General features: G+C 61.9%; 1 protein-coding gene across 2 annotated transcripts; it reads left to right on the forward strand.

The window, feature by feature from the left end:
• Positions 1–4282: 4282 nt before the first annotated feature.
• On the forward strand, positions 4283–9694 carry SPC24 (SPC24 component of NDC80 kinetochore complex). 2 transcript variants are annotated; one of them, XM_070059113.1, is made up of 5 exons: positions 4300–4604; positions 6822–6979; positions 7452–7552; positions 7751–7827; positions 9093–9694. In XM_070059113.1, exons 1-5 carry the CDS (start codon positions 4397–4399, stop codon positions 9197–9199), a joined length of 651 nt encoding a protein of 216 aa, XP_069915214.1. In that variant the 5' UTR covers positions 4300–4396; the 3' UTR covers positions 9200–9694. The 2 variants fall into 2 exon arrangements, with proteins under 2 accessions (XP_051693992.2, XP_069915214.1); XM_051838032.2 differs by lacking the exons at positions 7751–7827; positions 9093–9694 and having other exon boundaries at positions 4283–4604; positions 6822–6966; positions 7448–7556.

Genomic DNA, 9694 nt, shown 5'->3' on the forward strand with positions numbered 1-9694 from the left:
TGCTTCTCCTGGTCTCCCATGGGGTGCAGGGCCCAAGCACTTGGGTCATCCTCCACTGCACTCCTGGCCACAGCAGAGAGCTGGCCTGGAAGAGGGGCAACCGGGACAGAATCTGGTGCCCCGACCGGGACTAGAACCCGGTGTGCCGGCGCTGCAAGGCGGAGGATTAGCCTAGTGAGCCGCAGTGCCGGCCCTAATTTTTTTTTTTTTAAGATTTATTGTTATTTATTTGACAAGCTGAGTTGGAAAGAGAGACAGAGAGGGTGCTTCCATTCACTGGTTCACTTTTCTCATAGTCACAAAAGCCGGAGCCAAAACCAGGAGCCAGGAGCTTCAGCCAGATCTCCCATGTGCGGCCTGCCCCTAATTTCGAGTTTTTACACACATGTGTTTTGTGCACAAATGTGTACGGCTCCATGCATTTTGCAATGGGAAGGATCGCCCCAGTCATGCAGCTCCAGGCAGGAAGTGTGTGTGGTGTGGGGGGTTCCGGGCACCCCAAGGCCCCTCCGCCTCCATCCCTGGCCTCCTGGCGGGCTGCTCAGCTCGGAGACAACGCATAGTTTTCCGAGGTTTCTGGAAGTCCCAGGGATGTTACGCGTAGCAGCGCATTTCGGAGCGGAAGGCCGATCGCTCTGGTCTGTTTCCCAGAGGCCTGTCTGAGCCAAGAAGGCGCCTGTAGGAAATCAGAAAAATCGTTTCCCACAAAGCAACTGCCGGGGCAATTTGTCAGCTTCCCCGTCTTGTCCAGCTCACGCTCAAAACCTCACCCCAGCTCCACCACCCGGCCTCCAGCTTTTTTTTTTTTTTTAAAGTGTATTTTTATTTCGGGTAAAATAAACACAAAGCTGACTATCTCGGGCATTTGTAGGTCTCCAGTTCAGTGGCATTTTAAGTATATTTGCACTGTTGTGCAATCGTCACCACCATCTACCTCCAAAATGTTTCTGATCTTGCAAAACCGAAACTCTGGCCTCATTCACCTCTGGCCATCATTCTGCTTGCTTGCTTTTTAAAGACTTTATTTATGTATTTGAAAGAGCGAGAGAGAAAATAGATGTCTTCCAGACAATGGCTCACCCCCAAATGGCCGCAACAGTTGAAGCCAGGAGCCGGGAGCTTCTCCCAGGTCTCCCATATGGTTACAGGGGCCCAAGCACTTGGGCCATCTTCTGCTGCTTTCCCAGGAGCATTAGCAGAGAGCTGGATCGGAAGTGGAGCAGCCGGGACTCGAACTGGCGCCCATATGGGATGCTGGCATTGCAGACAGAGGCTTTACCCCCTGCGCCACGGTGCTGGCATCCCATACTGCAGTGCCAAGTTTGTCCTGGCTACTCCACTTCTGATCTGGCTTCCTGCTGGTGTGCATGGAAGGCAGCAGGTGCTTGGGTCCCTGGCATCCACGTGGGAGACCCAGATGGAGTTCTGGGCTCCTGGCATGTGTGTGTATGTGTGTGTATGCGTGTGTGAGTCTCATTCTCTCTGTGTTAATGTGTTGGCTTCTGTCACTGAGCATTGTGTCCCCAAGGTTCCTCCACGCCGTAGCAGGTGTCAAAATCTCCCTCCTTCTGTATGCACTGTCAGGATCCGCCACATCTCTACCCGTTCATGGGCTCGGAAACTCTTGGTTGCTTGCACATTTTGGCTGCTGTGAGGAAAGCTGTGATGAACATATGTGCATGCAAATTTCTGTCCCAGTTCCTGCTCTCAATTCTTTGGGTGTATACCTAGAAGTGGAATCGCTGATAGGGTAATTCTATTTTTAATGTGTGGTGGAAGTGGCCAGACTCTGGCCCCGCAGCTGCACATGTGGGTTACAATGTGTCGGCTCCTCATCAGCACTTATTACTTTGTTGCTTTCTGGGGCTGGAGAGAGCCCACTTGGCAGGGCTGGGAGACGCCTCTGGCTTGGAGTTTGGGTGGCCTGTTTTGGACACGAGCATTTTTTATCTCTCAGGCTCTGGTTGCACAATATGCAGGGCCCTCTGGGACACCCGGCCCCTGCAGATAAGAGAGGGCTATCTTTAGCTTCTGGGGCTAAGAGAGGTTAAAATCCTTCCAACCTGTCAAGGTCACAGGTAAACCTTCAGAGCCCCCCCTCCCATCCCGCATGCCATTGAATTCAAGGTCTTTTCTTTATCACACTCTGCCCCGTTATGTAACTCACCCCCCTTTAGGTCCAGAGAAGCTAAATTCAATGCCAGACATCACACAGCTGATTCCAGAAGCCAAATGGTGAGCGAGCAACCTCAACGTTGCAAACTCAGCACTAAGTAGCTGGTTCTGTGCCCGGATACCAATATTTCTGCAGGAAACAGTGAAGGTGCTGTCGCTTCCACGAGTGCCGTGAGCTCCTCGGAACCCTGCTCTCCTAGGCTGGGCAGATTCCCCCCTCCTAAATTTACATTAATTCATTCATTCATTCATTAATTCTAAAGGCAGAGAAGCAGAAGCGAGTTCTTCCAGGCACTGGTTCTCTCCCCACTAATGCCCACAACAAGCAGGGCTGCACTGGGGTCAAGCCAGGAGCTGGAGCTTCATCCAGGTCTCCCACTTGGGTGCAGGGGCCCAAGCGCTCCAGGCACCACGGCTGCCTCCCGGGGTCTGCAGCAGCAGGGAGCTGGATCGGATGTGGCGCTGGAACATGAACCCAGCACGGGATGTGGGATGCGGGTGCCCCCTAATGACCAAACCCAACACCTGCACCAGGGGCATCCTTAACCTCAACATTTAAGGGTGGCCTGTGGGGATTTTGGATCTCCCAAGAGGTGCGTGTTATTAAAAAAAAGTGTGGATGTTATGTGCATTTTTTAAAAAAAGATTTATTTATTTATTTGAAATACACAGAGAGAGAAATCTTCCAGATCTTCCATCTGGTGGTTCACTCCCTAAACGGCTTCGACAGCCAGGGATGGGTCTCAGCCTGGCTGAAGCCTGAAGCTGGGAACTCCGTCTGGGTCTCCCATGCAGGTGCAAGGGGCCCTAGGACTTGAGCCATCTTCCGCTGCTTTCCCAGGCTGTAGCAGAGAGCTGGATCTGAAGTGGAGCAGCCGGGACTCGAACCTGTATGGGAGCTGGCACTGCAGGTGGCAGCTTTACCCACTACGCCACAGCGCCGGCCCCTACATAGAGTGTTTTGATGAGCTGAGCATAGGAGGTGCGTTTTAGGCTGAAAAGGGCTGAGGTGGGAGGAGTTTAGCCTAGCCATTAAGACATCCATGTCTCATACTGGAAGACATCGGTTTAAGTCCAGGAGGCTCCGGCTCCTGTCTCCAGCTCTCTGCTAATGGGCACCCTGGGAGGTAGCAGGTGATGGCTCAAGTCCTTGGGCCCTGCCACCCACGTAGGAGACCCGGATGGAGCTCCCGGCTCCTGGCTTCAGCCTGGCCCTGTCTATTGTAGGACACTGAGTTGTCAGCGGATGGAATGTTCCCTCAAAAAGGTTTTTTTTTTTTTTTTTGTCAAGATTTATTTATTTTGAAAGTCAGAGTTACAGTGAGAGAGGGCAAGATGGAGAGAGATCTTCCAGCCGCTAGTTCACTCCCCAGATGGCCACAATGGCCAGAGCTTCTCCTGGGTCTCCCACATGGGTGGCAGGGGCCCAGAGACCCGGGTCATCTTCCGGTGCCTTTCCCAGGCCGTCAGCAGGGAGCTGGATCGGAGAGCAGCTGGGACACGAACCAGCTCCCATACGAGACGCCAGCTCAAATAAATGTTTAAAAGTGTGTTCCAGTCGGGGACTTGGCCTTGGAAGTCAGTTTCCTCGCTGCCTCATTCTAGTCGCTGCACGGATTCCTGCTTGGATTCCAGTCTCTCCACAACTGGGCCACACCCAAAACAACACAGGGTTCAGCACTTGCCGGAACACAGCTTTCTGCATTTCTGGATTTTTTTTTTTTTTTCTATTCTATTTTGCAGACAATGCAGGGCACGATCCACTGGGGGGCGCCAGTCTGAGCCTCCTTTGAAAGCAAGCAACCAGCCCAGCATAACACAGCTAATGCATTGCAAAGCTGGGATTTGAACCCCAAACATCTGGCTGCAGACTCCCTACAGGATCTATTTGCTAGTTTTGTTTTGTGTATCCCACGCACACAGAACGTTATCTGCGTGAGCCGCTAGCCCCCCGCTTCGCCCTTAGAACCGCGTCCTGCGGGCAGCAGCAACCCGAATATAAGGACAGCTTGGCCTTATAAGACGCGTCGGCCACGCCTCCCCGAGCCGTCCCCACTCTGCGCTGATTGGCCATCGGTCATGACTGACGGAAGAACCAGCGCGGGTGCGCCAGGCCCCGCCCAGGTTGTCTCCCGCCTTCCGCCGCCCCTCCCTGCGTCTGTTTGGCCATTGCTGCGGAGTGACGGAGATTCAAACCAATGGGAACTGGAGGCTCGGGGTCATGGGGCGGGCCCCGCGGGCAGTCAAATTTGCGCGCGCGGGTCTCGTCATGGCGGCCTTCCGCGACATCGAGGAGGTGAGCCAGGGGCTGCTGAGCCTGCTGGGCGCCAACCGTGCCGAGTCTCAGCACCGGCGGCTGCTGGGGCGTCACGAACAGCTGGTGGAGCGGCTGCTGGAGGCGCAGGACAGCGGCGAGCAGCGGCTCCGAGGTGAGGCCCCGCGGCGGGGCGGGGCGGCCGGGTTGGCCTCGGGGGCCCCCCACTCCCGCCCCGGGCCTCAGTTTCCCCACCCGTGGAATGGGCTCCCGGGGCCGGGCCTGAGCGCCGGGTGTGGCCCCGTCCGAGCGGCCCGCGGGGCGGGGGCGGGGGCGGGGCCGCTCCGGGGCGCGCACCTGCCGGCTGGGGGCCGGGGGCGGCTCTTGGGCGCTTCCTGCCTCGGGTTCCTCGGCTGCCGGGTGCAGCGGGGGGGCAGGACCGACAGATCGGAGCGTGCGAGGGGCGTGGCGGGGTGGGCGAGAGCTTCAGGTGCCCCATGGTTCCGTTGCGCTGGCTCCCGGGTCGAGGTGGCTTGGAGGGGAGGGAGAAACGCCAGGGACGTTTTGGGAAGCTTGTGGGAAAACGGAATTTAAAAATGAGCTTATTTTGTCCTAAAAAAAATGTTGAAATTCATGCAAATAAGAGGTCTTTTAAAAGCGCATGAAAACCGCATATTATAAAAAAAATGCACGGGTTTTATTGAATATTTCTGTGCACCCAAATAAATTTACCTTATAATTTTATTCGCCGCAAACTCTTAAAAAATGTATAATATTTGTTATTTTTTTGAAATGCGGAGTGACGGGGAGCTGGTTCACCCCCCAGTTGCCGCCATGGCTGGGGCTGGCCTGAAGCCAGGAGCCAGGAGCTCCATCCGGGTCTCCCACGCGGGTGCAGGGGCCCAAGCACTTGGGCCATCTTCCACTGCTTTCCCAGGCCACAGCAGAGAGCTGGATGGGAAGTGGAGCAGCCGGGTCTCGAACCGGCGCCCGTATGGGGTGCCAGCTTCAGAGATGGTGGCTGACCCTATTATGCCCCCTCACCTCCCACACACAGGGACCTGCCACCCACTTCACCCCCTGGATGCCCAGGGCGACCCAGGAGTTCCGCCCAGGCCCCGGACTGCGAGGGTAGCAGGGACCCAGTCGAGTGGGCCTTGTTTGCCCCCTCATCCCCTGGGGGGGGCAGCGGAACCCAGGGGTCTGCAGCTGCGGGCCACACCCTCTGGGGCAGGGCCAGATGGGGTGCCCCCGCCCCTCCCCGAGCCAGGCAGACTGAGCGAACCCAGCAGGGGTGGTGTGGCAGGGGGCCCAGGCTGGTTGGAGGGAGCCCGCCCCCCCGCCCCGCACGCGCACCGCAGGCATCCGAGCTGTGCTGAGGGTGTGGTGGGGTGAGTCCCACTGAGCCCCTGCGGTGCGACAACGTCGAGGCCCCGCCCATTAGCCCCTCCCCTCCCCCCTGCCCTGGGACACTGCCTTCTGTTTGGGGGCTACTCCATGGGGGCCTCCCGTCGCGGGAGGCAGGCAGCCTGCGCGCGTGCGTGCATGGCTGGGTCCGAGCCCTCCCCGGCACCGCCTCTGCTGTGCGTAGTGACCGCGGGGGACGTGGGGTGCAGGCTCCTTCCTCTGGGTGGGCCCACGAGGGGATCACGGAGGGATCAGGGTTCCACGCGGCCGCCGTGGGCTCTGCTATTTTAGAGGCAAAATCACACACACACACACACACACACACACACACACACACAGGTCTTCCATCCGCTGGTTCACTCCCCAAATGGCCGCAGTGGTCAGAACTGAGCCCAGCCCAAGCCAGGAGCTTCATCCGGGTCTCCCAGGCAGGTGCAGGGGCCCCAGCACTTGGGCCTTCCTCCACTGCCTTCCCAGGGCATCAGCAGGGGGCTGGATCGGAAGCGGAGTAGCCACAGGCGGCAGAGGCAGAGGTGGGGAGGTGGAGTGAACCTGGGGACCGGGTGTGAAGGGAGCGTGAGGTCGCAGGTTTGGGGAGGGGAGGGCACGGGGCGGGGCGGGGTCAAACCAGGGCCCTGCATGTCCAGCCCCGGGCTGTGATCTGATGAGCTAAAGCGGGGAGTGGCAGAGATCTTCCGTCCGCCGGTTCACTCCCACACTGCCTGCGTGGCCGGGCCCCGTCCAGGTCTGCTGTGGGCAGCGGCAGGTGCAGGTCTGCAGGATGCTGGGTTCGAAGCTGCGCGCTCCCACGCCCCAGGGGTGACCCTACGCCCCGAGCCTTAGAGCCCCGTGCGCCGACGGGGAGCCGGTGGCGTCCCGAACGCTGTTGGGGTGAGGGTCCGTGTGCCGGTTCAGGGTTCGCCCCTTGGCAGGCTGGGGGCCGGACGGACCTTGGGCAGCCCGCTTCTCCCCGCCCGTCCCGCAGAGATCCTGGCCGCCGAGGAGGAGGTGGCGCGGAGCCTGCTGGACGCCAAGGAGCGGGCGCACCGCGGCGGCGCCGAGCTGCAGCAGCTGGACGCCGAGCTGCAGCGGGCGGCGGCCGAGGACGCGGGGCTGCAGGCTGGCCTGCTATATCCTTCCTGGGCGGGGCGGGGCGGGGCGGGACTGCAGGCGGGCCTGCTATATCCTTCCTGCGCGTGGGGCGGGGCGGGGCGGGGCTGGGCGGGGCTGCAGGCGGGCCTGCTATATCCTTCTGCACGGGGCGGGGCGGGGCGGGGCCGCAGGCTGGCCTGCTATAGCCTTCTGCGCGGGGCGGGGCGGGGCGGGGCCGCAGGCTGGCCTGCTATAGCCTTCCTGCGCGTGGGGCGGGGCGGGGCGGGGCGGGGCTGCAGGCTGGCCTGCTATATCCTTCTGCACGGGGCGGGGCGGGGCCGCAGGCTGGCCTGCTATAGCCTTCTGCGCGGGGCGGGGCGGGGCGGGGCCGCAGGCTGGCCTGCTATAGCCTTCTGCGCGGGGCGGGGCGGGGCGGGGCCGCAGGTGGGCCTGCTATAGCCTTCATGCGCGGGGTGGGGCGGGGCGCGTGGCCTCCTCCAGGGTCCTTAACTCCCGCACCCAGCTCAGCCGGGAGCTGCAGGAGCTCAAGGAGACGGAGGCAGAGCTGGAGAGACAGGAGAGGGAGGTGGACGAGGACGTGACGGTCACCATCCCCGCCGCCGTGTAGGTCGTGAGCGCTTGTGTGCCGCGTGTGCGCAGCCCCGATCCAGCGCCCGCCTGACTCTGACCCTGACCCCAACACTGACCCTGACTCCAACCCTGACCCCGACCCTGACCCCGACCCTGACTCCGACCCGACGGGACCCTGACCCCGACCCCGACCCGACCCCGACCTGCTCCCTCTCCCGTCCCCCCCCCCAGGTACGTGGCGCAGCTCTACCGCCGCAGCAGTAAGATCGAGTGGGACTATGAGTGCGAGCCGGGGGCCATCAAAGGCAGTATCCTCCATCAGGAATGGGATCAGCTGGTGCCCTGGGGGTGGCAGGGATGGTCTGGAGCCCGGGCCCTGCCCCCACGCCCGAGGCCGGGAGGAGCTCCTGGCTCCTGGCTTCTGCCCAGCCCAGCCCAGGCTGTGCGGCCCCTGGGGAGTGAGGCAGCGGCCCGATCTCCCTCTCCTCCCTCCCTCCTCCTCCCCATCCCCCTTCCCCTCTCCCCTCTCTCTGTCACTCATCTGAGCATCTCCATGGAGCAGTTGGAAGCGGGGGATGCCCCCACATTTGCACAGTGGCTACTGGTGGTGTCCCACGGGTGGGAGCCGCTCGGGTGTCCATGGCCTGCGGACGCGGTTGCCTGCGCACTGAGGCGCACGAGCGGGCCTTGGGGACCAGCGTGGGGCGAAAGCAGCCGGGGCCGGCGCTGCAGCTCACTAGGCTAATCCTCCGCCTTGCGGCACCGGCACACCAGGTTCTAGTCCCGGTCGGGGCGCCGGATTCTGTCCCGGTTGCCCCTCTTCCAGGCCAGCTCTCTGCTGTGGCCAGGGAGTGCAGTGGAGGATGGCCCAGGTGCTTGGGCCCTGCACCCCATGGGAGACCAGGAAAAGCACCTGGCTCCTGCCATCAGATCAGCGCGGTGCGGCGGCCGCAGCGTGCTGGCCGCGGAGGCCATTGGAGGGTGAACCAACGGCAAAGGAAGACCTTTCTCTCTGTCTCTCTCTCTCTCTCAATGTCCACTCTGCCTGTCAAAAAAAGAAAAAAGAAAGAAAGAAAGCAGCCGGGCGCTGGAGCCCCTGGGGCGGGAAGTAGAGTGGGCGAGCCAGGGCTGGGGGCGGGCCACGCAGGGGACCCGGGGGCGGGGCCAGGCAGGGGGCCTTTCCTTGGGGTCGGAAGCTGAGAAAGTTCTGGAAGTGGCTGGTGATGAGCTCGGGACCGAGCCCAGGAGCCAGGAAGGTGGTGACGGCGCGCCCATCCGCGGCCGCTCACTGCAGACGCCTGTCAGTCAGAGCCGTGTGGGGGCGGGGCCAGGCGGCTGGGGCCAGGAGCTGAGACCGAGGGTGAGGCCAGGGACCCGGAGGGCGGGGCCAGACTGGAGGACCTGGGGGTGGGGCCAGGCAGGGGGACTCGGGGGCGTGGCCAGGCGTCTGGGACGGGGGGGGGGGGGGGTGGGGTGGGGCCAGGCGGCTGGGACCAGGGGCGTGGCCAGGGACCTGGGGGCGGGGCCGGGCAGCGTCCCTGCTGGCTGGGGTTTTCCTTGCCTCCGGCCTCAGTCCACCACGGCCCCAGCGTGGCGCAGCCCATCCACCTGGACAGCACTCAGCTCTCCAAGAAGTTCATCAGCGACTACCTCTGGAGCCTGGTGGATACCTCGTGGTAGCCGGTGGCAGGGCCCACAGACCCGAGCCTCACGGCTGTGTCCTGCCCTCACTGCCCCGGCCAGGGGACCCGCGAGCCGGCGGGGCCGCACTCTGTGGAGTTCCCAGCTCAGTGCTGGGTGCAAGGCCCCCCACCCCTCCCCACCCCAGCCACACACAGGTCCCAGCTGGCCGGACAGGGCAGGTGTCCCGGCGGCCAGGAGTGACCGGGTGCCTGGGCTTCCGGGGTGAGGCCTTGATCCTTGGAGGCTGCGGGCGCGCTGATTATGGGATGTGGGTGCCGAGGCCGCCGGAAAAGACAGGACGGCGCTGAGAGGCTGGGCCCGGGCGTCCAGGGCCCTCGTTACAAGGACGAAGGACCAGAGGCCGGCCGGGGCCCCTGCCCTTGTCACTCCGGCTCTGAGTGTGCGGCTTGTGTGGGAGCCCCAAAGGGACCTCCTGGGTGTCCCCCGACACTGTCTAGGCTCATAAAATACAAGTGCATGTGACTTCTAGAA

The sequence above is a fragment of the Oryctolagus cuniculus genome, chromosome 16, assembly GCF_964237555.1.
Source record: "Oryctolagus cuniculus chromosome 16, mOryCun1.1, whole genome shotgun sequence".
NCBI lineage: Eukaryota > Metazoa > Chordata > Mammalia > Lagomorpha > Leporidae > Oryctolagus > Oryctolagus cuniculus.

What these genes read in the sequence shown, in the direction of transcription:
- SPC24 (XM_070059113.1), top strand. Translation starts at nt 4,397, where the DNA reads ATGGGGCGGGCCCCGCGGGCAGTCAAATTTGCGCGCGCGGGTCTCGTC. An exon ending in CGGCGAGCAGCGGCTCCGAG is followed by an intron (nt 4,605 to 6,821) that starts GTGAGGCCCCGC and finishes CCCGTCCCGCAG; the next exon opens with AGATCCTGGCCGCCGAGGAG. An exon ending in GTCACCATCCCCGCCGCCGT is followed by an intron (nt 7,553 to 7,750) that starts GTAGGTCGTGAG and finishes CCCCCCCCCCAG; the next exon opens with GTACGTGGCGCAGCTCTACC.